At 44.3% G+C, this 23,704-nt stretch overlaps 10 protein-coding genes across 10 annotated transcripts; 6 read left to right on the top strand and 4 right to left on the bottom strand.

Annotated features, from left to right (window-relative positions):
- Nucleotides 1-248: 248 nt before the first annotated feature.
- Nucleotides 249-1,404, top strand: BYT42DRAFT_573312 (uncharacterized protein). The gene is made up of 2 exons (XM_051568713.1): nucleotides 249-1,172; nucleotides 1,263-1,404. Exons 1-2 carry the CDS (start codon nucleotides 446-448, stop codon nucleotides 1,352-1,354), a joined length of 819 nt encoding a protein of 272 aa, XP_051422200.1. The 5' UTR covers nucleotides 249-445; the 3' UTR covers nucleotides 1,355-1,404.
- Nucleotides 1,405-1,914: 510 nt separating this feature from the next.
- On the top strand, nucleotides 1,915-2,304 carry BYT42DRAFT_614862 (uncharacterized protein; the record flags this gene model as incomplete). Its single annotated transcript, XM_051571898.1, has 1 exon — nucleotides 1,915-2,304. One exon carries the CDS (start codon nucleotides 1,915-1,917, stop codon nucleotides 2,302-2,304), a length of 390 nt encoding a protein of 129 aa, XP_051422199.1.
- Nucleotides 2,305-2,708: 404 nt separating this feature from the next.
- On the top strand, nucleotides 2,709-4,536 carry BYT42DRAFT_498289 (TLD-domain-containing protein; the record flags this gene model as incomplete). Its single annotated transcript, XM_051564554.1, has 2 exons — nucleotides 2,709-2,867; nucleotides 2,929-4,536. The coding sequence occupies 2 exons, from the start codon at nucleotides 2,709-2,711 to the stop codon at nucleotides 4,534-4,536; spliced, it is 1,767 nt and encodes a 588-aa protein (XP_051422198.1).
- A 704-nt stretch (nucleotides 4,537-5,240) lies between these two features.
- Nucleotides 5,241-8,299, top strand: BYT42DRAFT_573307 (beta-lactamase-like protein). Its single transcript, XM_051568712.1, has 8 exons — nucleotides 5,241-5,437; nucleotides 5,504-5,769; nucleotides 5,844-5,970; nucleotides 6,031-6,167; nucleotides 6,232-7,196; nucleotides 7,266-7,445; nucleotides 7,522-7,704; nucleotides 7,770-8,299. Exons 1-8 carry the CDS (start codon nucleotides 5,289-5,291, stop codon nucleotides 8,049-8,051), a joined length of 2,289 nt encoding a protein of 762 aa, XP_051422197.1. The 5' UTR covers nucleotides 5,241-5,288; the 3' UTR covers nucleotides 8,052-8,299.
- A 196-nt stretch (nucleotides 8,300-8,495) lies between these two features.
- BYT42DRAFT_373527 (uncharacterized protein) lies at nucleotides 8,496-11,788 on the bottom strand. The gene is made up of 13 exons (XM_051563274.1): nucleotides 11,640-11,788; nucleotides 11,518-11,569; nucleotides 11,419-11,462; nucleotides 11,315-11,351; nucleotides 10,835-11,251; nucleotides 10,693-10,770; nucleotides 9,881-10,632; nucleotides 9,767-9,814; nucleotides 9,649-9,696; nucleotides 9,460-9,579; nucleotides 9,169-9,387; nucleotides 9,014-9,106; nucleotides 8,496-8,947 (listed from the first exon to the last, which is right to left on the bottom strand). The coding sequence occupies exons 2-13, from the start codon at nucleotides 11,551-11,553 to the stop codon at nucleotides 8,551-8,553; spliced, it is 2,289 nt and encodes a 762-aa protein (XP_051422196.1). The 5' UTR covers nucleotides 11,554-11,569; nucleotides 11,640-11,788; the 3' UTR covers nucleotides 8,496-8,550.
- Nucleotides 11,789-12,230: 442 nt separating this feature from the next.
- BYT42DRAFT_373553 (uncharacterized protein) lies at nucleotides 12,231-15,160 on the top strand. The gene is made up of 10 exons (XM_051563275.1): nucleotides 12,231-12,436; nucleotides 12,504-13,508; nucleotides 13,568-13,769; nucleotides 13,846-14,093; nucleotides 14,149-14,295; nucleotides 14,367-14,517; nucleotides 14,581-14,642; nucleotides 14,699-14,728; nucleotides 14,835-14,879; nucleotides 14,949-15,160. Exons 1-10 carry the CDS (start codon nucleotides 12,344-12,346, stop codon nucleotides 15,075-15,077), a joined length of 2,112 nt encoding a protein of 703 aa, XP_051422195.1. The 5' UTR covers nucleotides 12,231-12,343; the 3' UTR covers nucleotides 15,078-15,160.
- A 272-nt stretch (nucleotides 15,161-15,432) lies between these two features.
- On the bottom strand, nucleotides 15,433-15,777 carry BYT42DRAFT_573301 (uncharacterized protein). Its single transcript, XM_051568711.1, has one exon. It carries the CDS (start codon nucleotides 15,745-15,747, stop codon nucleotides 15,445-15,447), a length of 303 nt encoding a protein of 100 aa, XP_051422194.1. The 5' UTR covers nucleotides 15,748-15,777; the 3' UTR covers nucleotides 15,433-15,444.
- A 257-nt stretch (nucleotides 15,778-16,034) lies between these two features.
- On the bottom strand, nucleotides 16,035-17,581 carry BYT42DRAFT_534237 (glycoside hydrolase; the record flags this gene model as incomplete). Its single annotated transcript, XM_051565451.1, has 7 exons — nucleotides 17,511-17,581; nucleotides 17,369-17,445; nucleotides 17,050-17,295; nucleotides 16,757-16,993; nucleotides 16,598-16,687; nucleotides 16,328-16,534; nucleotides 16,035-16,255 (listed from the first exon to the last, which is right to left on the bottom strand). Exons 1-7 carry the CDS (start codon nucleotides 17,519-17,521, stop codon nucleotides 16,035-16,037), a joined length of 1,089 nt encoding a protein of 362 aa, XP_051422193.1. The 5' UTR covers nucleotides 17,522-17,581.
- A 1,028-nt stretch (nucleotides 17,582-18,609) lies between these two features.
- On the top strand, nucleotides 18,610-19,255 carry BYT42DRAFT_516803 (uncharacterized protein). The gene is made up of 2 exons (XM_051565220.1): nucleotides 18,610-18,951; nucleotides 19,008-19,255. The coding sequence occupies exon 1, from the start codon at nucleotides 18,653-18,655 to the stop codon at nucleotides 18,890-18,892; it is 240 nt and encodes a 79-aa protein (XP_051422192.1). The 5' UTR covers nucleotides 18,610-18,652; the 3' UTR covers nucleotides 18,893-18,951; nucleotides 19,008-19,255.
- Nucleotides 19,256-19,541: 286 nt separating this feature from the next.
- BYT42DRAFT_614855 (ras guanine nucleotide exchange factor domain-containing protein) lies at nucleotides 19,542-23,076 on the bottom strand (the record flags this gene model as incomplete). Its single annotated transcript, XM_051571897.1, has 8 exons — nucleotides 19,542-19,666; nucleotides 19,757-20,204; nucleotides 20,276-20,365; nucleotides 20,437-21,589; nucleotides 21,682-21,817; nucleotides 21,898-22,466; nucleotides 22,673-22,969; nucleotides 23,045-23,076. 8 exons carry the CDS (start codon nucleotides 23,074-23,076, stop codon nucleotides 19,542-19,544), a joined length of 2,850 nt encoding a protein of 949 aa, XP_051422191.1.
- Nucleotides 23,077-23,704: the final 628 nt, after the last annotated feature.

The following is a 23,704-nucleotide window of genomic DNA, read 5'->3' as shown; positions in this document are numbered from 1 at the left end:
AGTATTTTTTATATTATAATATTGTGTAAAGGAATTGACATCATTGATCATGAAGTAATCGAGCGGTTTTTGCGTTTTTCTATTGGCTTCCCTTTTTTTTTTTTTTTTTTTTTTTGAATGAGCAAGTTGGATTGCATTGAAGGTTTGAGACTTAGCATGACCATGTGGGTGACTCGTGGCAACTGAAAAAAAAAAAAAAAAGTTTTTCAATTGAACAGCACGTGCTGACTTTCGCAGCATCTGGCGGAGTTCAACTTACTTCCGCAAGCCGTATTACATTTCACTACGATCCTTTCCATCTCACTGTTTTGCGTTTTTCTTTTTCTCTTTTTTATTTTTTCTATTCTTTTATATCTTTTTTTTTAATCGTTTTCGTGCTGCTTTAGTGATTTAATATACACATAACCATATACATCTTTCGCTTGTTCCATAGTTTTTCCATCCCATGTCACACCATACGATGCTTATCAATAGTAATTATTCCACACCTCCTCATGAAATGGAGGATGATACAAAGCTCGGACGTCGAACATCGCTTGATCCTAATACGCGAACCCTTCAGCCATTGTCATCGTTTCGTCCGCTCGATTATGCATCGCCTAGTCCTAGCAGTTCCAGAAGAGGATCGGCGGTGGAATCCACACTCCAGGGAAATAACTGGTCCTATCATTCAAATACGTCTTCGCCACCTTCTTCGCCCTCGCATCCCGCTGTTATGCGGCCGTCCCCCCTGGACCATCGGCCTGATCTCACAGGACGGTTTCTTCCGTCTCCACCGTTACCACCATCAGCCCCATGGCGACGTGATTCCCTTCCATCTATTGCACACATCACAGGTGGCGATTTCCCGCCCTCTGCTGTTTTCCGAACTCCCTCATCACCAGGATACCTTGACGATTCCATGAGACGCCATTCTATTGCCACCTCTTTCCATCGTGACAGTTCGTCGGCCGGGTCCTCACCTCGTCTGCAGCATACCGATGAAGAACCACGGCCTCGACGAACGAGTACCGTCCACACGCCTTATTCTCGATCACCCGAACTGCGAGTGAGTCACAAGTTGGCCGAACGCAAACGTCGCAAAGAGATGAAGGATTTGTTTGACGATTTGCGTGATTTACTACCGATCGACAAGGGACTGAAAACAAGTAAATGGGAAATTTTAAGTAAAGGTAACACTGCATTTATTTTTTTACCCATTTTCTCCGTTATTTTTTTCTTTTTCTTTTTTTTACTCATCGCCTTATTATCCTGCACATCAGCTGTCAATTACATTTCCGATTTGCATGAACGAGAGAAAAAATTTGCTCAAGAAAAAGAAGAATTGCAGCGCGAACTGACAAGATTATCATAATACTCATCATTTAAGCAAGCAAATCATGATCATCACACCCGAGATGAAGGGAAAAAAAAAAAGAAAAAAGGAAAAACAAGGTTTCCTCCAATGTAGTTTTTTTTTTATTTTTATTTGCATAGTCTTTTTACAAATTGTACTAAAAATTGTTTGATATCTCGTAAGCCCATGCATTTTGTGCCTTTCTCTCTCTCTCTCTCTTTTTTTTTTTGTTTTGTTGATGCGAGTTTGGATGCGTAGTTGGAAAAGACAGCAACAGCGGAGGAGGAGAGTGCGAAAGGTATCCTTTCATGGATGATTCGGTCTATTTATAACATATTGCATCTTTCCCCTTTCTCATCTCCTGTTCTCTTTTCACCACCCCTCTTTCCATTGCTTTCTTTTTTATCCAGTTCATGCTTCGTAATAAATCATTGATCGATCATAAAAACTAGGCCAGTTTCTACTGGAAACTTTGTTCCCTTTTTTTTTATCCGTGTTTTTTTTGCGCTTTGGTTCCTTTTCGCCCTTTTTGTTTCCTATTCAAAACGCTTTCCATGTTTTACGGTTGGTGGATACTCATGGCTGCGATGGCAACCATGGCTCAAGAACTCGACACACCTTCTCCAAGCAACGCAACAGCCTCTCCAGATCTTTTTGCCAATGCCACCAGTTCAAGCGGAGCTATGGTGATGCCTAGTGCCACCGTCTTCAATGCAACGGCAACCAGTTATTCTTTCATGCCATCGCCTACCACTTCAGTGCTTACTCACTTCCCAACACCGGCACATACGGCTTCCAGTTCCTCAATGATGTCAAGTTCCGCTCCTTCTCAATCTGCACCATTCCCCGACGATACCATCGGAAAATACGGCCGTTTACATATCAATGCTGCCGTTCCCAGCTCGTTTCAGTTGCCAGTATACCCATTGTTTATATCATTTTGTTTGTTGATTCTTCTGACTCTGTAGATCATATACCATGCCATATCATCATCATCATCATTAATATCTGCAATCCACAAAAAAAAGATCCTTGTTTTATTCTACCTTATTCTTCTTACCTCCTTTCGCTGCTAATTTATCTATCCAGTGAGCCTATGCATGGATGAGTCGGTTGGTTCATATGAATTTCAAGGATTTTCTCACATTAAAATCATGACGTTCCTTGCCATTGTCCAAAAAGAGAAGGAAAAAAAAAGAAAGAATAGACGCTTGGGCGAATTTCACTGATTTCACGTTTCCCTTTTGATTTTCTGCTGCGTTATTGACTTGCTCTTTTTTCTTTGCTGTTTCACTCTCTCACCAAAAAAGTTCGCATGGGTCAAAGTCAATCGAGCAAGGAGAAAATTCAGGAGCAACGGCGTAAAAGCTCCATGAGTCTAGAAGACTCCACTTCATCCTCGCGTGCACTTCAGCAGATATTCCGGGGTAAACTGAAACGTATTGAAATCAGCGCATTACATCAAGTCTTTCACGAACTAAAAACAAGCAATGACACCGGTGGAGACCGCATTGAAGCAAAAAATTTCCTGGTAACGAATGATAAGCGCATGGACCCTTCTCATAAATGCTGACCTGTCAATCATTTTTTAGGCCCACCTCGAGTTGCCGCTAGCCGTTGAACCCGCCGGTATTCTACTGTTTAAATCGTTTTCCTACCTCGGCTCTTACCCAAACTGTGCAACCGAAGGTCCCGTTCCGCTGTACATGAATGCCTTTCTGAAAGCATTCACCATTCTTACCGGAAAACTGGACACCCAAGAAGAGCCCGTGTTCGAAGACGCATTTTTCGAGTCGCTGTCGATCCTCCCCGCTCCACGTACCGAAGAGCAAGCGGTCGACTCATCCGCATCGGAGCTATCCTCTATTCAATCAGGGACTGGGAACAACGCTTTGGGCGCAGCCGCATCAAGAGAAGACGATGCAGATGAACATGATGCGACCGCTGCCCCGCGTGGACTTTCGTTGGCTGACCTTGGCATCAGCTTTGATGATATGGATTTTGAATCCAGTTTGGAGGATAAGGCGGAGGATAATCCTGGAGCCAAGTTGTCCATTCCGTCCCGTGATTTGGTAGAAATCTTTGTGTTGCTGTTATGGATTGATGAAAAGGAACGATGTGAAAAGATACATGTCGAGACGGAGACAGCAGAGAAACAGATTGATTTTGCCGCCATTCGTCGTACAGCCGATGCCATGGTCACGATGATTCATCGATACGGCGGAACATCTTCCGATGCTGATGATCCGCAACGGCAACGTATATCCCGTCATCATTTCAAACAATGGAAGTCGCGCAACGCTCCTCATCTTTTCCGGACACTCCATTCCTTCCTCTACAACAAATTTGCCATGAATACAAAGCACACAGTTACCCATACCCGCGATGTTGTGCTTGATAAGGATATGATACCTATTGTTGACCAGTCCGATCTTCTGACTGTTTCCTACACAACATTGTTATGCTGGTGTCTGCCGCAAAACTGCTTCGATGCCAAGGAATGGCATCGGTTATATTCAGGTGACGATGACGGATTTTCAATGAATCGGTTCGAAAGCCACGTATTCAAGTACTCGGGGCCGACATTGATACTTATACAAGGCCAGGTACTTTCTTCAACTCATACCAAGTCCGATGCCAAGGAAGGAGAAGTGTCAACTCTCGTTTTCGGTGCTTACATATCGGAACCCTGGAAGCATTCGAAGCACTATTGGGGCGATGAAAACTGTCTTTTGTTTGAGCTGTCGCCTCACTTTGAGGTTTTCCGACCAACCCTACACAATTCACAATACATTTACTGTCACGACGACTTTGGACTTGCCTTTGGTGGATTCAATCAGAGCATGATGACTCCGAAACCGCCGCATCATTCACGACATTCAGGTCCTCCAGCCTTTGTTTTTAGTATGGATAACAGCCTGCAAGCCGGCTTCTACATGCAAGAGAATTATCCTGAAGCGGCCACATTCGAAAAATCGGCCTTTCGAGGCCAATTCGGCTATGCCTTTGAGACGATGAGGATCGAGGTGTTTGGATTGGGAGGAGAAAAAGCGCGGCAGCAGCAAAAACGAGCTTGGTTATTTGAGAAAGAAGAAGCCTTGAGAAGAGCCGGCGTACAAATCCGACAAGAGGGCGGCAACGTTGACAAGGAGATACTTCGTATGGCAGGCATCATTGACGAGCATCGCGAGGAGCGATGAAAAGAAAGAAAATGGAAAAGAAAGGTACTGCCTAATCTGTTTCAACTGCATTCACTAATAAGTACATTATCCACATTTGATTTCAATGCTCTGTCTTATTCTACCTTCCATTCTTTTGTCAATATTGTACATCCAGCACCACAACCAAACAACCAAATTAGTCTTACTCGGGTATCGCATGATTAGCCCTCGGAGTATTGTTTGCGAGCAAAGAGAGGAATAAAAATCATTGTGCTCCAGGACGAAGCACTATTCCTGAAGTAACGGTCGAGTTATCATATTAGGGCTGCCTTTGATGAGTGAAAATAGCTTTTTTGTCCAATAAGTATATTTTCGCCTGCTTCCAAAAGACTTACTCGTATCATTATTATAGTACTAAGCAAGCAATAACTTTTCGCTTTGAATAATATGGCTGATATGTTCGTTTAAGGCCCTGCAGTATCCTTATATTTAAAACTATCGATGTCCTGACAAAAGATAATTGAAGACTAGTAGGCGCCTAGATGATATCTTATAACAACCAGCAGTTTGAAACTAATCAAAACAATTATATTCTTTATCAGTGCATGTTAATCATTAAGGATAGACGGTTTCCATATTCACTCGTGTCACGGTATACATGACATGCATGTCGTTATTCATAGATTCAAGTCCGTAAGACTGCTTTTGGGCAGGATTTCTGGCCGCAAGTCCGACGGTCCACAATTTTCAGTCTTCTTTTGCACCAGTGTCGACGCATTGCACCTGTTTGCATGTCAAGTTACGTCAAATTCACCCCCATCTCGGGTGCGAAAAACGAGGATCCGTTATGCTATCTGTTGGAAATCGATGAAGTCAAGATATTGCTGGATTGTGGCTGGTCAGACCAGTTCGATATGGACGATCTAGTGCATCTAAAAAAGTAGGCCAGCAGGCAAACAGTCAGTGCAGGCACTGTCATTCCCATACTAAAGATCCGTGTTTACAGAATAGCAAAGCAAATTGATGCCGTTCTTATTTCGCACGCTGATTTACCTCATTTGGGCGCGTATCCTTACGCTCGCATGCATTTGGGCATGAGTTGTCCAGTGTACTCGACCGTGCCTGTGGTGAACATGGGCAAAATGTGTTTATACGATATATACCAATCCAAAACTCGAGAAATGGAATTCACGACCTTCTCTTTGGAAGACGTTGACAATGCATTCGACAAAATAACAGCCCTCAGATATTCACAACCATTTGCCCTTCCTGGTAACTTTCTTTGGTGCGAGTTGCATTGAGACGATCACGTTACTTACATGATCTTCTTATCTCATGGACTACAGGAAAATGTCAAGGTATCACCATTACAGCCTATGCAGCGGCTCATACCATTGGTGGTACTATTTGGAAAATCAAACAAGATACAGATGAAATTGTTTACGCTGTGGACTTTAACCACCGAAAGGAATGGTATGAGTATCCTTCATAACAATCATTGACACGGTCCAACTCATCCTCTTTTTGAACAAGTCATTTGGATGGTACGGTTCTCCATTCCGGTGGTGTCGTACTGGATGCATTGACACGTCCCTCGCTGCTGATCACGGATGCGTTGAACGCTTCCGTGGTGCATCCACCTCGAAAAGACCGATATGCTGCCATGTTTGGTAAGCAAGCTCAAGACACATTTCAAATAGTAATGTTTTGCATTGACTCACGTCTTGGTACCAGATACAATGATTACAACCCTCCGCGATTCAGGTTCCGTTTTATTACCTACAGATTCTTCCGCACGTGTTCTGGAGCTTGCCTATCTGCTGGATCAACATTGGGCAAATTATCAATTGTCTTATCCGCTCATCATGCTCACCAATACCAGTTACCATACAGCTCATTTTGCGAAAATCATGCTTGAATGGATGGGAGACGACCTCACCCGCAACTTCTCGCAAACGCGTGAAAACCCTTTTGAATTCAAATACCTGCGTCTGTGTCACAGGTTGGAAGATCTAGAAAACTATTCTGGTCCCAAAGTGGTGATTGCCAGCAATCACAGCTTAGAAACCGGATTTGCTCGCGAACTGCTTTTGCGGTGGATGGACAGCGGTGATCAACAACCAAGGAACACGCTCATTCTCACCGATCGATCTTCTCCCCATTCATTGGCCCGAAAAATCTATGACGACTGGGATGCCAAGACCGACGAAATGGTCGCCAATGATCCAAGTCTCGTCAGCGGAACCAAGAAAGTGCCCGTAAAACCTGCCATCGAATACGAAAACAAATTCCATTTAAAGGTTTTTAAACGAGTACCCTTGGAAGGCGCGGAATTACAGGAGTATGAAGCGGCGCAGCGGGCGAAAGCAGAAAGGGATGCAGCTCAGGCAGCAATAATTGCCCGCAGCAAGACCATCATGGAAGAAGATGAATCCGATATTTCCGATATCGAAGAAGCAGACGATAACATGGAGGATCTTTTAATGTCTCAGTACGATTTATACGTACGTGATGCCGGCAAATCTGGCGGTTTCTTCAAACAGACTCAAAGTTATCGCATGTTCCCGTACCTGGAACGACGAAAGAAAATTGATGATTACGGCGAAGCCATCCAAGTCGAGCATTACATGAAAGCTTCCGATTTGGATCGCATGGAAATGGAGAAAAACATGGGAGAAGGTCCCGATTTTGGAAAAGATGTAAGTGAGCGATTTCGATCGATTTCCCTTGATTTTTTGTTGCTGATACACTCCGTCTCTTATCAATAGGCAATGCAAGTCGATATCGAGGAACCTATACTTCCCCGAAAAGATGAGACACCGACCAAATATATTTGGCACGAGCAGGATGTCCATTTCAAATGCCTGTTACGCTACGTCGACCTTGAAGGACTTTCGGACGGTCGGTCCATGAAGACCATTTTACCTCAGATCGCGCCCAGAAAATTGGTAAGCTTTACTCATTCTAGTCGCAAATTTTCCCATAGACAGGTTGTTTTATTAACCGTGTATTTTGTGTTGATAGATCATTATTCACGGTCCTGGAAATGCCACAGCGGATCTTGCTCAGGCCTGCCAACAAATGGACCATTTTACCAAGGAAATATTTACACCCTCCATTGGCGAAGTTCTCAACGTATCTGCGGCTACAAATATTTACCGTGTCAAACTCACAGATGCTCTCGTGAGCTCTTTGCGTTTTGCAAAGGTAAGTCGTGTTTGTCAATCCTTTCCCTTTCTGTAAGATTGACTTATGTGCTATGGATATATCAGTTGGACGATTACGAGTTGGTACGTGTTTCGGGTCGCATTCATTTTCCGGACGATTCTACTACACCGTCTCTGGGAATTGATGATTCTGAAGTACCATCCAAGTGGGAACCCGCTGTTTTCGTTGGCGATGTTCGACTGACGGAATTCAAGCGCTTACTGCAGAACGAAGGCATCTCGGCCGAGTTCAAAGGTGAAGGTATGCTCGTATGTAACGATCAAGTTGCTGTGCGCAAGGTAAGTCTTTTGATTCCGCTGATTTGCTGGCAGTCATGTGTTTCTTGAAAAGTTAACGCTGGGTATTGCAGACCGGCACAGGACAGCTTTTGGTGGAAGGATTGCTGTCTCCCGACTATTACAAAATCCGTTCCTTGTTGTACTCTCAGCACGCCATATTGTAAATAAAATTCGCGCCAAAAACGACCCCAATCATTCATATAAACGATGAGCTTTCGCTTTGCATACAATAGCCGCATTGGGAATCGCCATCCAACACACTCATATAACGTAAAAATAAAGCATTTCCTTTTCGTGATAACTACGATAGTTCTTTATGTTGCTGTTCTATTCTCAGATTGAGTTTCATAGACCAATTGCGAAATGACTTTATCGACCCATGGATATAATCCTTATAAATATGATACGACATGTAGTCAGACCGCCAGAAACGGTTTGGAAATACTTTCGTGGTTGATTCTTTATCTTATATCACCAAGATAGCACGGAAAAGGGGCATGTGTATCCAAACATTCACTTTTATTGCATAGAATAGTGCTAAAACTTTTCAAGACAGCAAGGCCTCGGATTTTTCAACGAGCAATAGCAGACAACGGACATATTCAACCAAAGCGCTCGTTTGATCTTCGCCACCCAAAATATCCTCCACCGTCCATGAGACCAGCTTGCCGACAGGGAGTTCCAAATTGGATTTGAACGGTTCATTGTGCAGAGTATAAAATACTTCCAGATCATACCACACCTGTCCCTTGCCCGTGACACCCATGATCTTTTCTACACCATAGCCCATCGACTTTTGGCGCTGCAGCGGCAAACGCTCCACGCGAGTGATTTCCACAACGAATGGGAAGTGAATTCGATATTTCGTCGTCTGCTTCAGCAAAATATGAGTGACTTCCAAAAAGTCGGGAATATTTTCATAAGTCATTTGGCGTGTGATGGGGCTAACACAATATCAAGTCATTAGACCACATTGACGAGACTCTTTCTCTCTCTGTTGCGACGCTTACCTGACCGACACCTTTTTGATAAAGGTTGTATAGGGTTTCACATCTGTGCGTCCAAGTTCTTGGGTGGTGAGCGACACTTGGAAATCCAATTTTCTATTCATACAATATTAGGACAAGTGGAAAACGCATCCAGGAACAATTCATCTACTACCAACCTATCAAGCGAGATCCAGTCGATTTCGGTAATTGTATCTTTGCGCATAACCACTTTTTGAAGCTCGACGTGTCCCTGATTCATGTACATAATCACTGGTTTATAGGGCAGAGCCGGCTGGTTCCTTGCGTTTGCATGAATCTCAAAATAGGCGATTTTGCTGAAAGGGCTGGGTAAAATTTCAGAGATGCGAGTGATAGTCTCTTCGGATGCGGTGGTCCTATCATATTACAAAAAGAAAAAGCATATGAGATAGGATTCTCTCACAGGTTTTAGGGCATTGATCACTTACATATTATTAAAAACAGGACGCACTCCCAATTCTTTCACGACGACATCCTTAATCTCTTGGAACTGCCAGATCTTCTTTCGTACATCCGCCGACAAGTTGTCCCACATCACTTTACCAAGCCTATTGATTACAAAACGTAAGTAATCCAATACAGTATCAGATCTCCTTGCTGGTTCAGTGAATACTCACTTTGCACCCAGTTTGATCTCGCCTCTAAAACCGCGAACACCGTTCAGACTGCAAAAAAGGACCATGAGCATTAGAACACAGCCTTTTTTTTTGGTTTCGCAATGGAGATCCTACTTACCCATCTTCAAGTGCGGTCTTCATGTTGTGTAAATTGTACTCTTTTGCCCTATGATTGTGTCACAAAAAACCGGTTATTGCATTATTCAAATTTGAAAAGGATTTCGTTACTTACATTTCTAGTAGTGATTTGGTCGGAGGTTTGGGACGACCCGCTTTCTGTAAGTTGAGACGCATGACACGCCGCTGAAGACCTTGCATTTGGGAAGCCATCGAAGGTTTTTTGGGTGCCGAGGGCAAAGCCGGGAAATCTTCTTGCGGTTTGGCAACGGGCGAAGCTACCGGAGGCGCTGCATGGGATGCATAGCTGTTGCCACTGGAGGGTCTTGGGGTGGTCGATCGTTCCGTCATGAATGTTCTATGCTCGCCCCACAACGGCGTACTATCGGGTGCTATGTTTTGATAATCGACCGGAGCCCATTCTGGCAGTGGCGAGGTTTGACCGGATGGAGTGGAAGGAGCAGATGGACGCATGCTTCCGGAGCCACGCTGCTGCGGCGGCTTGGGCCGAGGTTGCTTTTTGGGTGTTGTCTGCGCGGCCGACATGGTTTCATTCAACATGCGTTGATTGTACGCTTGCTGTTCCTGAAAATGCTGATGTGGCACCCATTGTGGCGCAGCAGGGATGGGGGCCTTGGGCATGGCCGGCGGTGACAAGTCGATCATGTCCTTGGGTTTCTGATACTGGCCCGACGCATCTTTGAAAACGGGAAGAAGAACGTATAACGGCGAAGGTAGGCCTCCTTGAACACCAATAAAGTTTTTATACACGTAACGTTCAATGTCGCAAAAGTAAAGGCCATAGTGGGGTGACTCGGTCGGATAGTGAACGCAAGGCACGATCGTCTTTCCCCTCTTACGACGTTTCTAAAGACGACGGGGTTAGTTCCAAATTACAGTGTGGCTCGCTCTTTTCCACTCACTTACGTAGATTGTTTGCAGATTTCTGAATCGCGAAAGAGCCTCTTGTACATCTTCCTCGCTCGAGCCAACAATATGGACTTGCTACTCCGCCATCTGAGATATCAGAAATCGCATTTGCCAGAGTGAGAGTTGATAATAAACTTACCCTTCCATCTAACCAACACTGTGTGTCGGTGTCATCGCCAACGATCGTGAGGTAATCGGCTTTTTGCATGTTATTCATAGGTGGACCGACCAACACGTCTTGGGGATTAGCAATGTTTTTAGCAAAGGTAAAGGTATCCTTAAAGGTATTTGCGTCCGAATTGTCATCGCTGCCGTCCGAATGGTCGCTATCAGAATCGTCTTTATCGTTATCCAATTTTGAAAGATCCAGCGGTTTGCCAGTGGCACGAAACACATCCGACGAGCTCGATGCTCTTGTGGACGCAGGACGCGACATGGAAGATCGAGACGAAGCGCGAGACATGGGAGATGCCCTGTCTTCCGACGGAGAGCGTACAATCCCCGATGAAACTTTAGGGTAGGTGCCATCCAATTTCATTTCATCAATCTCCTTGTGCTATGGTACAAATCAGGATCTTATCTGTCAAGAGCGAAGAAGAGAAACACAGGTCAGTCTTACCAGGTGAGGCAGTAGTACTTGTACAATAAGCCGCATCCTAATAATTCAATACTCCTTAGACTTTGAGCTTTGATGACCATTGCGATGATAATAAAAGTACGTACGTCTCGTCACATGCTTTTTGGGAACGGCCTTTGATGTCAAAATACTGGATGCCAACATGAATAAATACGTGAAACTCGAAGGGGTGCATTGTTACTTACCTGATTGTCAAAATCAAAGTAGATATCGGTCTTCATGCGCCGTGCAAGTTCGCTAAGTAGGAAAAAGCCGTGGGTCAGTGAGATGTCACGATTTGACAGGTTGACATTATAAACATGCTTACTCTAATTGCGTTGTCCATTCTTGGTAAGTAGCCTCGTTGACGTATGAAAGCGGAAAAACTTTGGCATTAGCTAATTAAAAAAAAGTGTTAATAGAGCTTATACTTGGATGGACTCTTTTTACGATATCCATACGCTGAACCATGCTGCAGACGAGTAAGCGTGAAGAAACAAATTGATTGTTACGGCGCTTGAACCTTTTTTTTGAGAGCATGAAAATGCAGAGTCACTATTGTATCTCCGACTCCAAAATAAGATGATTGACTGATTCCTCACATCAATGCCCGTGTTGGTTTATTCTACGTGAAAAAGGCTCCCCTCTGCCTGCTCTTGTGTTTTGCCATTGGCATAAAAGTGTCAATAGCAAAACTACAGTAGACTTTGTATAAAAGGCATCTCGTTGGTCTTGGTCATTCTCAATGGGGACGGCGTGGTTCCGTGTATTCCATGGCCGTGAGCCTATTGGCAAAACCACTCCGGTCTGTCAATAATGACGAATAGTAAAATACGTAAATTTAATGAAGTTTCATGAGTAAAGTATATTCTTATATGAAGTAACATGGCAACGCATGGGCGCAATGGACTTTATTTGGCTGAATGTGAATTGCAACGATAAAAAGATTGTGACTTGATTGTATTGGAAAACTGACACACATGCACTGACAGCGCGTGATTCGAGTTGAATGTTTTGTGTGTATCATTCTTAATGACAACAGCACCTTCTTGCCGATGCGGTAAACCGGCCATCAGTTTAGAAACGAAAAAGGCAGGTCCTAATCAGGGGCGCTGGTTTTGGAAGGTAACTGCGAAATGGGTTGATCCACCACTATTTCACTATCGAGCTCTTATTAAACCATGGTAGATAGTGTTCAACCGCCAGTTGCCAATTTTTTGCCTGGGATAATACCGCTCACTCATTCATTGTCCATCCTCGAAACACCTACGCACTCGCCTCTCCCGCCAATTCCTACAGGCAGTTCCGCCGTCCATTCGCATCCGCGCCACCAACACCGTCACTCTCAACACCTGCAACAACACTGGGAGTGACAGGCATACCGCGATCGAACCAAATCCAAGTCGAATTCAGTCTTCAATCCCTCGACACTATACGCTTACGCGCCGACTACCATCCGACCCTGCAACCCGTACTACTGGCAATACAAGACACGACATGGGACCCTCAGACGTCGACGTGGTCCCTTCCTGCAACGATCGACTCGTACAAACGCGCCGTTTGTATGATTCCGGTTCATACTCCCAACTTGAACATTCAGCTGAAAGCATTGCCACCTGCGGTGGTGGATTGGTTACAGCAACAATCGTCCAACGAACGTCCTGGAGACGAGGATATTGAATTCAGCATGCAACAACTTGAAACGACCAAATTGGGCCGTGCCCTGAAAGATTTCCAACTGGAAGCCGTACGCAAAGGATTGTTTTTCAAGGGGAGAGTACTTCTTAACGACCAACACGGTCTTGGCAAGACACAGCAGGCGCTCGGCTTATTATCCTGTTATCGTGACAAGTGGCCTGCTCTTGTCATCTGTCCATCTTCGCTTTGCACCACGTGGAAGATTGAAATCAAACGCTGGTTGCAACTTTGCGATCGCCAAATAACCACAAATTTAGCCAAAACGGCGTCCTCAGCGAAACGAAAGCAGACTTCTCAAACAACCCCTCGCAAACGATCAGCCCACGCGGTAGCTGACACCCCACTTGATGACGGGACTGACATAAGCACCGACCAAGATGCAGAAGTGCAGATGTACATTTTAAGTTATGATTATGCGGTACGACATGTGGAAGAAATAGCCGCGCGACAATTTCAATTCATTGTCTGCGACGAAAGTCACCTCGTGAAAAATAGAGAGGTAATATGATCATAAGTATGGTAATAGTTTTTGGTCATCGACTCATCCTTCTTCCACAGCAAAAGAGGCGAAAAACTTTGAAAGCAGCAATCCAGACCATCCCACACATCATTCTTATCACTGCAATGAATTTTTCGAAAAGACCATTTGAACTGTTCACACAACTCAATATACTACGCCACGATCTTTTCCCAGACATCAACCCATTTGGCGTTCGTTATTTCAACGGAAAACAAAAAATTTACGGATGGGATTATTCCGGTTTGTTACTCTAATGGATGGTCTGCTGCTGACTATCGTACTCATCTTTTTTTTTTCTTTTTTTTTTGGTCGGTAGGACGGAGCAATACAGAAGAATTGGATATCCTTCTTAAAGAAAGGTTCGCTGTGGGACGGACACAACGGGACGTTTCATCTTCACTTGATCGACAGTATCGCAAATGCATTCTCACAGACTTGCGTGGCAGAGAAACAGGTGAATTGAAGAAAACCCGAGTGGCTCTCAGCAGGCTCTTGTCTCTCCAACGACAAGATGGCGCGGATAGCGTTGGTATGGCTGCAAAACATCAGTTTTGGGCAAAAATGGTCAGTAGTAGAGAATAGTCCAATGGATGACTATCTCATTCATCGTTATCTACAGTACCAAGAAACCAGTGGAGCCAAGATGCCCTGTGTGCAAAACTATGTGCGTTACTTGCTTGAAATGCACGATAAAACTAAAATTGTCTTTTTCGCCTATCATACATCGATGTTGAATATCATTGAGAAAGTGATCAACGAAAACTCGGTAAATGTTCAAACTTTAAGAAACTCTGCGTAGCATTTCTCTGAATCCTTTTTTCTTCCTTTGCCCTACAGATCAAATTCATTCGTTTAAACAAAGACACAGACAAAGGAACTGCGGATTCACTGTGCAACGATTTTCAAACGGACCGCTCCGTTAGAGCAGCTATTGTGAGCATAGCACTTGCCCATGTTTCACCGCTTGCTTTGGAAGCAGCCAATACAGGTACGTAAAAGAAGAGGACAATGAACAACCACCCAACTTAACACCAAACTTCCTTTATCAAAGTATTATTCGCCGAGCTATACTGGGATCCAAGCTTTATTCTTCAGGCAGAAGCCATGGTTCATGTATGTGGTTCCCCTTCGTCGATTTGATGCTATACTAATATCTGATAACATTTCAGATACCTAACGAAGACTCAGACAATCACGACCAAGATACAAACATACATTACATTTTGGCTCCGAATACAACAGGTATGAATATCACTCATAGATACTACCTGATTCTTGGAGCCCTGTGTCTGATGTTCCGTGTAGATATACTTCAGTGGTCATCACTTGGGAAAACATTCAAAGAAAAAGGTAACATTTACCCCTAATGATACGTTTATACCCGATCCATTAGCTGATGTTCATGGTGCCTATGTACAGATAAGCAGCAACTTGGTGTACAGATGGCTGATGAGATATTGCTTCCATATTCAAGATCCGCTGGCGATGATGTTAACGACGACGACGACGACGGAGAGGAGGAAGATAACTCTCAATCTTTCATCATGAGTGAGGGTGATATTGAAGCCATGATTGAGGCTTCTAGGATTGCCGAAAATGCATTAGCGGATACTGTTTCGTCACAGAATGATTCAGCAGCATCCGCCTCATAAATAGCTGATCGTAAGGGGTGATCAGAATTGGGTTGTTCCTTGGAGCTTGCTCTATGTAAATTTCATCGCACGCTCTTAGTCATGTAAATCGTCACCAACGCAAGTTGTCTACCATAAGCATTTTGTTTGTTTGTATCTTTATTTTTATTCTTTTCTTTGGAGCCTGATTGGTAAATGTATTGTATGCATACGCAGGTCGTTGTTTATATGATGTGGAAATTCTGGACACCATTGAAAGCTTTTACAAAGCGGCCACCCCATCATCAGGCTATTTCTGCTTGATAAAGTTCCATTTGTTGATGGGTTGGATCTAGCGGGAAATCACATACCAAGGGGGCCTGATCATCACGGCATATCAGTCCTGTGCCGCAAGAGCGTACAAGCCATACCCCAAAGTCACAGGTCGCCCATTCAGCCGAGTTGCCACTCGCTACACACCGTTGATGGCCCACGGGAGAACAAGCGGCGCCTGCGGCGATACGATCCGACGACTGGCTTGATGAAACAGGGGAAGTCGGAGAGGAAGACGGGGAGGCAAGCAAAGGCGCAGACTGAGTAGCTTCCATTCTGCGGCTGGAGGATCTCGAAGGATCCGCGTAAACGGAGGAAGGTCGAGCAGCGGAAGCGATGACTGTGCGTGATGTCATGGTCGCTTCAGATGGTGTGCTCTCGTCTTCCACAGTATCACTCTCGCCGTTGGAGAGCGATTCCTCGTTCAACGGGCAACTAGCCGGCTTCTTGCCGTGGATCTCATTGACAACCTTGACCAATTCACCGTTATCTTGATGAAGATCCCTACATACAGTCATTTTGAGTGTCTTCTATTATCGACAAGTGTCAAAACAGAGAGCTCTTACCAAACCATGACACCCGCTAGATCTTCGCAGAGGGCATGTTTCACTTTGACGCGGAGTGACTGAGGATCGTCATACGAAATGAATGTTTTGCTCGAAGGATTAAACAGCCAAGGCGTTTGGGTAACGTTGTCCCAATGGCGGACCCATCCTTTACCCGCGGAAATAAAGTCGTCCTTGATGAGACCTTCAGAACGTAGATTTTTCCATTTCCAAATGCCTATCATTTTCGTGCAGGTTGTTAAGACTACCGCGAATTAACGGTTGATGCCGAAACAAGAAATGACCATACCCGAAAGCCCGTCAATATCTTCGGGACAAAATGGGTCTGCCCAATAAGCATCGTCCGAATCACCCTTTGGCGCGCCAACAACACTTTGTTGATACTGAGATTTCGAAGCCCTCATATCCACGCTCGCCTGCATGGCACGACCATAATAAGCCATGCCAGCCGTGAGTTTTTCTGCAGGCACACCGGCATCCTTCCAGTTTCGAATAGCTAGCAAGACAATAGCTATTGTATCAGCATACACATCTCAAAGCAGGTCAGCCAGATACTTACTTTGCACAAAGGAGTACTGTGCGCCTTTTCCTTGTTCAGCTCGGAAAGGAGCATTGGGACCAGTCAAGTCAGCCCATGCGCCATTTATATCTGTTGTTCATTGTGGTCAGTCGATGCTGAATTCTTTTAACCAGTATGGGGCTTATTAGAATACCGTACCGTAGGCCATGAGGTTGATGTGATCAAAATATGGGACGTATTCGCTCACGTCGGTCATACTTTCGCCATTGCTCGTAAAAGGTTCAACATAAACCGCCATTGAGATTTCCTTATGGTCATCGGGATACTTGGCATCCAAGGCTGCCCTCAATTCTTTCAGCAGCAGTAACAGGTTTTTCGCGTCGTCGTCAGCGTACTCATTACAACCCGCCGCTTGGCGACCAGGATATTCCCAATCTGGTTTGCTTGGGTCAGTACGACGTTTGTCCATCAACGTCACAATGAACACTAACCAATATCGACGCCATCAGTATTGTACTTGTCGATAAATTGAATGTTCCAGTCGATGAATTTTTTGCGAGCCTGCTTCGAAGCGACCATGGGAGAGAATCGCTTGGAACCTGTCCAACCACCAATGGATAGGAGCACCTTGGTATTATCTGCATGCGCTAATTCGACAAGCTTGGGAAACGAGGATTCCACGACCCATTCATCGGCAAACGAAGGAAGGTTGTCAGGGTTATTGAGGATAGCAAAGGCTACAATATTATGCAATATACCAATCAGTGATCGATTACCGAGGACCCTACTGCTTGTGGTGAAGGAAAATACCATAATTGATGTGGGTGTAGTCTTTGAAAGGGATTTGTTCTACGGGATAGTTGGCATAGAGCCAATTGGGAAAATAGCTAACAAGACAAACGGTTTAAATAAGCCAAATACTATTCGCAATCGTTCGAGGGATTATGCTTACCCAATCACCATTTTATCGGTGGCGTGGCATATGCCAAAGACCAGGCATAGGAATATAACTGAAAGTACTTTCAACATGATTGATTTTTCATCCCAAGAGCTTCCCGATTTTTTGGCTTATTTATAAGCCTCGGGTAAAACACAGAATAATGGTGAAGGGTTCATTGACTGGTATGTCGGTACGATTTGAAATGAGCAAATTTCGTTAACATTTCTGGAAGATGGATGGATGTCTAACTTTGCGATCTTCGACCTGACACCTTTTTACCCGTGAGGCCAGGTACACTATTACCCTGTCCCTGTTATTCGCGCGACTGTATTTTCGTATGATTCCGGAACCCTTCAAGGCATTATGTTAACCTTGGTTAATACTGTATTCGACCATTTAATGATACCCAAGTAATAGTGAACCAATGAGCGTTAAAATCAACCTTATTTTTTGTCGTTACTATATGACAACATTTAATGGCAACTATTATAAGGCGCCATGCACTTGTTTTTGCGAGTTATCCGATAATATGAGCTAAGCATCTATGACGCACTTTGGCTTCAGCTCATCGCCGTAAATTGGCGCAAGAAAAAAATAAGTCGCAAAGAAGGCTACGCCGTATCTACGATACATTTCAACTTTTTACGAGTTCGTTCAACAACGGTCAAGTGCTGGTCGGTTAATAGTGGGTTGCCGTAATCCGAATCTCGGTTCCTTTGTCTTTCTACTGCAAAAGCGTAGATGATTATGGAAAAATACGTCCTCGATCAATATCCTCAAGAATGCAAGCTGCCAGTAAATCAGTCTAGTATCACACATTTTTTATTTGTATCTTTGCGGTATTGCAGTAGATCATGACATTACTGCTAAAGTGATGTTATTGAAAAGTTGACGAGGTTTAAGCACGGGATAAGTCGAGGTAAAATGGTTCAATAAAGAGTCATTTTCAAATTTGTCCAATATGCCAGTAAAATGCATACGGTTTCCATGGTTTCTTTCATGTTGCCAATCGATGAAGAAACAATGCGCTGAACGTCGTGACTGTGCAACCTTTTTTTTCCTGCAGTTTTTTGGAAGAGCGATTCTTGGATTGATAGACTTTTTTGGGAATCCGGCATTTTTTTTTTTCTGTTTTTCCATTTTTGAGAGCCATCATGGTCGATCCAGCTGCACCGGTCGTGGAAGAAGAAGAAGAAGATCCTTACAATGCCCGGATCGAGCGTACTGGATGTGCGCAGGAAAGCGAAGATCTGCAAATCTGCTTCTTCGACAAGAAAGACTGGCGATTATGCAAAGACGAAATGTTAAAGTTTCGAGCTTGTTTTCAAGCCAATGCCAACAATGCCGGCAGCAAAGAACTGATCGAGTCGCAAAAAGCTCACATGAAGCAATAAATATCATCGAACTAGGCATGACTAATTCAACCTTTATCCGAGAATCCCTATAATAACATGTAAGAAAAACTTGTCAGATAATCCTGGAAATTGTTGGTACTGAACAGATCTTTAGACACTGTCATTTATTGCTGGAGAACTAGCCAGAGTTATAAAAAAAATATGCAAGTGGACCTTGTGGAAATAGAATGTAAAATACTCATATGCGTCTCTTTTTCTTGTCTCCAATTCATAAAAAGCCAGTATCTATCTAATTGTCAAGCTGCAGCCAAAACAGACGACTTTTTGTTGAGATGCCCGGATCGTGGTTGGCCATAACTAAAGGGCAGGGTTGGGGGTTTGGGGGAGAGAAATAAAGAGTACGGACCCATCACAAAAGCTTGAATCCACGCACGCAATATTTTATATAATGCAAGGATGAAACCATCATAGGGTTCTCCCTAATTTGACAAGACACATGGACAAAGGAAAGAATACAGATTTCGCATTTACAGTTTACTATAGTCAGTGACTTAGAATGATTGTTCCATCATTCAGTGATACAAGAATGGCTCGAAAAGGAATAATTGAATATTATATGTATATGGCTAATTGAGGATGGCAAGACGGATGCTGTATCTTATCCTATCGTTCGGCATCGGGCGCTCACTCACTCTTCGCATAAAAAGCTGGCCTTTCGAATCTCGATATTGTCCAGAATGACGGGCTTCTGTAGACGAGTATACAGCTCAGCGTGGATTGCAAAATTGTAAGCACGAGACAAGACTTGGAAAGCTAAAACGTGCTTGATAACAGAAGCTTTTTTTTTTCACATCATGTCATCAGTTATCACTGTGTACCGTGGTCTAAAGTTTTCGTGCTTACCAGTGATGCGAAACTTGTTGAAATTGACCAGGTGAGTGCACAATCGGGCATTCAGGTCGCTGTCTTTAATCTCACTGACGGTCAAGTTGGCACGAGAATGTTCGATAAAGGTGGGCAATTCAGCATTGAAGACAAGGTCTGAAAGGTAAAGGCCGAGGAAAGGGATGCAGCCTTGGATCAGCGATAGATCGGTAGCATACGTTTTGCTTTGGGTGAGAATGGTTTCAACTGCAGACGATTCGGAAATGTCTTCCGTGGCCTTGTTCATGGCATCCCGCACATTCTTCCAGTTCCGGAACGGTTTGGCCATCTTTTTCAGGTCACCAAAAATTTGAAGTTCATAATGATCCACCCGCTGCCACGTTTTTTCCAGTCGCGAGACTGCAGGGGATTGTAAACCCAACAGGATTTGCATCAACGTACTGTAGTTGCGATGATGGTAACATTTCTAAGTCCTGTGGGTGAGCATCTTTCTAGTATTTTGCTTCTTGATGAACCGGGAAAAAACAAGCAACTTACCAATGCAATGCGAATAAATTTCTCAATCACTTTGACCCGAATTTCGAGCGATCGTGATCGTACAATTTCAGAGGCTACCCATTGGCAAATCTGTGACAAAACAATTTCATATGAGATTCTTTTTCTTTCGACGGTAAACTCCTCGAGATATGCGTATTTACCATGTTGAAGAAATTGATCAACTGTTCAACTCCCTTTTCTTGGTCGACTTGATGAATGACGGTACCATTTCTTTTATGAACCGTGTTCGTTCTTGACCGTTTACGCCACCGCAACTCGGCCAGTTCGTTCCATGTCACTGTTTGCAACATACGTTGCTCAAGAATGCAAAACTGTTGAGCAATCAGTTCCGACCGATAGCGCAGAATCTCGGATTTGTAAAAAGGGGTGTGGAGTAAGTGGGATGCATTCAACGATTGTCGATAAAACGAAGTGGACCGGCGGCGAAGCCGTTGTGGTGTCGGAGTAACCGATGCGTGAGTGGAACATAAAGGAGACACTGGAGCAGAATTGATCCGGTTCGAAAGGGTAGGCGTAGGAGTCGAGGTGGAGAGTCGCGGCTCTCCTTCATAACTATCTCGAGCAGCCGCGGGCGGTTTGGCATCAAAGAAACGGCTCGCGGATCGTAATAAAAAAGAAGATCGTCGCTTCATAGCACGATTACTCAGGCACCGTTCGCATGACAGTTCCGCCTGTGGATGGGTGATGCCATGGAACAAGGATTGACACATGGATGGAACGGTGCGCTTGATGGTTTTGATACTGAAATTCATTTTACCGGACCACGCGTTCTCCTCGTTCACACTTCGATGCGAACTGACGGAAACGCGACGGGATCTGTTCAAAAAGGGCAAGGCAGGGGTTGACATGGACGGTCGGAGATCCTTGGTCGGTAGAGTGTGCGTGTGCATTAATCCAATGGCACTGTCTTTTCGAGAATTGATGCTGTATCTAGGCAACGATCGAATTCGGTCGTGACCGGATGTGATGCCGGATCGATTTGGATTGTGTCGGTTGACATGATAGATATCGTCAAGTGAGGTTGTACTGGTATATCGAAACGGGCTACTGGGATGCGACAGCAACATTTGACTGATATGGTCCTGCTTTTGTGCCAACTTGTGCATTTGTCGTTGTTGTTTAAGTACGTGACGTAGGTTACGAATGATACGTGCATCGCGTGGTGACGCCAGGATCACTGGATGGGTTCGAAGTTGGGTGAGAAACGTGCACAGCATGAATCGAAGCGTACGTGAAGGCATGAAATCATGAGCCCAATAATGAGTGAGCCAGTGGCGAATCACGACAAAGGATCTAAATAAACATGCATCAGCCCCACATATATCATACTTTGTTTTTTTGGATAATGATATCACTAGAATTCATGGATTGGCATGCCGGGCTACCTTATCCGTACCAAACGTCGCTCATCGTTATCTTGCAATAACGCCCAACGAAATCGCAGAATAAGCAATTTGCATAGCTTGATCGGCGTCACAAATTGGCGAAACGTTAAGAAGAAATCCAGCAGGAAATCGGAATCTAATTTTTGAGCCGCATAAAAAGAAGACAAGCTTCAGTGGCTGCAGACTTTTTTAAAAGAAAAAATCGATGTTACGAACCCATTTCCCGAGTCAATTTTTCTACCAGCTTTTCAACGGTGGCAGAGCTGAGGATCATGGTGTTATCGCGTTGGGTATAGTGAATAAAGTGGGACGAGTCATGGTGTAAAAGGTCGAACACGTGAGGATCATTTTCGACGGGAGGCGCAGGCGAGGCTGTCACATTGGATTCCATGGGTGGATCCGTATCGGACTCGCCCATGCCCACCCAGCCCAACGACTGATCGATTTCTGATTCCGACCGATGGGCAGCAGCAATGATGGCCGAGACAATACCTTTGGTGTCTGGGCGTTCGAATTCCGAGTGCCAAGGAGCATGATCGAGTTCCCCGGACGTATCCAGTGGATGAACGCTCAAGGAAGATTCGTTAATACTGTTAAGCCGAGGGTGCGAGGGTGAAGTGGCGAGTGTGAGTGACTTTCGTCGACGACCAAACATACGGGCAAACTTTTTGCTGGGAGAACTGATGGAGCTGGTAGAACCGAACGAACGGGATGCTCGATGAAGTTTTTGTCTGCGCGGTGCTGCTGATGTATGCAAGGGTTCTGCATAAGCTTGCAACAAATCCCTAAAGTTGTTGTAAACAGACAAAAAAAATCAGAAAGAGATTAGTTTAACATCGTGAGACGTCAAAAAAAAAAAAAAAAAAAAAAGAGAGAACGGGCCAAGAAAAACCAAGGGGGACTTTTTGCGTACGTGTGTGTGTGTGTTTTTGGCCTGGGGGGAAGGAGGGGGGATGATTGGAAGAAAAATAAAATTGGATCAGCAATGTACCTTGATAACTTTGAAGGTTGGCTATTGGAAGTTTCGTTGTCGGAACCTTCGGTGGTTCCCCAGCCGTAGATAGTGGCAATTTGCTGACATTCTTTGGTATTGATTTCGACGCAGGAACTGTATCGACGACAGGGCAGACGCGGTGTCCTTGAAGACCAGTGCCAATTTGAGGACGCAGCGGGTGGCGCGGTCGATTGAATATCCTTTGGTCCCCAACATTGAGTTCCATGAGTTAATGGCGTCGTGTCATTGACGGTCAACGATGTCGACAGATCGTCTACGGATTTGGATCGTCGTCTATTGAGCGTCAATGATGAGTCGCGGAGTTTATAAATAGAACGGATCGGATGATGAAAAAAAAAAAATAATTACTTTAGCAACCGTGTACTTTGTAACGAGTTCATTGAATGGTCAGTGGTATGAAAAGGAAGTAGATATAAAAAAAACTTGAAATCAATTTTGGGCTAGAATGAGATCAAAGGAAAAAGATGGATGATCATGGTGGCATAAGAAAATCGCCAAAAAAGGGACAGGCTTTTTTTTAACAAGTCTGATGCTTGTTCCCCCTACTGACTGACCTACGACGGCATACTGGATTGTGAACATGGCGGTGAAAATTTTACGTTGTTTAGTCATTCATTCCCAGTACCCCTTTAAATATGGGTTGCCGGTTTCCCCGATCATGGTCCTTGCGTTGGTAACGTATAGACCGGGCAACTGTGTCAAATGGCAACCCACCATCTGACGAACGTCCTTGTTTGATTGCATATACACGGAGCATTCGGAATATCATGCCTAAATAATCAATGAAAAAATGACCATGAGGGAGACAATGATATTCTAAAAAAAAAAAAAGGAAAAAGTGATGTTAGTCTTGCATGCAGTCATATTAAGGGTCGATGATCCGTGGGATAGGAATGTGAGTTTCTGCTCTTCTGTAATCTTTTGTAGGCAATACATGTCAAAAGAAGGACTCTGCACCAAACAGCGCTTTTTCATCATCATTATTATTTCCAGCCATAAGTGGGCTCT

This window comes from Radiomyces spectabilis (genome assembly GCF_025331425.1).
Source record: "Radiomyces spectabilis strain NRRL 2753 chromosome Unknown BYT42scaffold_8, whole genome shotgun sequence".
In the NCBI taxonomy this organism is placed as follows: Eukaryota; Fungi; Mucoromycota; class Mucoromycetes; order Mucorales; family Radiomycetaceae; genus Radiomyces; species Radiomyces spectabilis.
This window is presented reverse-complemented; position numbering and strand designations above follow the sequence as displayed.

Excerpts from the sequence above, each read along its gene's own strand:
- BYT42DRAFT_373527 (XM_051563274.1), bottom strand. The coding sequence starts at position 11,553 with ATGAAGACCGATATCTACTTTGATTTTGACAATCAG. Across the intron at positions 10,771-10,834 it reads AGTGTTGGTTAGATGGAAGG|CAAGTCCATATTGTTGGCTC; the intron begins GTAAGTTTATTA and ends ATGGCGGAGTAG. Across the intron at positions 9,388-9,459 it reads CGTCCTGTTTTTAATAATAT|GACCACCGCATCCGAAGAGA; the intron begins GTAAGTGATCAA and ends GTAATATGATAG.
- BYT42DRAFT_573307 (XM_051568712.1), top strand. The coding sequence starts at position 5,289 with ATGTCAAGTTACGTCAAATTCACCCCCATCTCGGGTGCGAAAAACGAG. Across the intron at positions 7,197-7,265 it reads GTCCCGATTTTGGAAAAGAT|GCAATGCAAGTCGATATCGA; the intron begins GTAAGTGAGCGA and ends TCTTATCAATAG. Across the intron at positions 7,446-7,521 it reads AGATCGCGCCCAGAAAATTG|ATCATTATTCACGGTCCTGG; the intron begins GTAAGCTTTACT and ends TTGTGTTGATAG.
- BYT42DRAFT_573312 (XM_051568713.1), top strand. The coding sequence starts at position 446 with ATGTCACACCATACGATGCTTATCAATAGTAATTATTCCACACCTCCT. Across the intron at positions 1,173-1,262 it reads ATGGGAAATTTTAAGTAAAG|CTGTCAATTACATTTCCGAT; the intron begins GTAACACTGCAT and ends CCTGCACATCAG.
- BYT42DRAFT_516803 (XM_051565220.1), top strand. The coding sequence starts at position 18,653 with ATGGTCGATCCAGCTGCACCGGTCGTGGAAGAAGAAGAAGAAGATCCT.
- BYT42DRAFT_373553 (XM_051563275.1), top strand. The coding sequence starts at position 12,344 with ATGACAACAGCACCTTCTTGCCGATGCGGTAAACCGGCCATCAGTTTA. Across the intron at positions 12,437-12,503 it reads AGGGGCGCTGGTTTTGGAAG|TGTTCAACCGCCAGTTGCCA; the intron begins GTAACTGCGAAA and ends CATGGTAGATAG. Across the intron at positions 14,880-14,948 it reads GAAAACATTCAAAGAAAAAG|ATAAGCAGCAACTTGGTGTA; the intron begins GTAACATTTACC and ends GCCTATGTACAG.
- BYT42DRAFT_573301 (XM_051568711.1), bottom strand. The coding sequence starts at position 15,747 with ATGGAAGCTACTCAGTCTGCGCCTTTGCTTGCCTCCCCGTCTTCCTCT.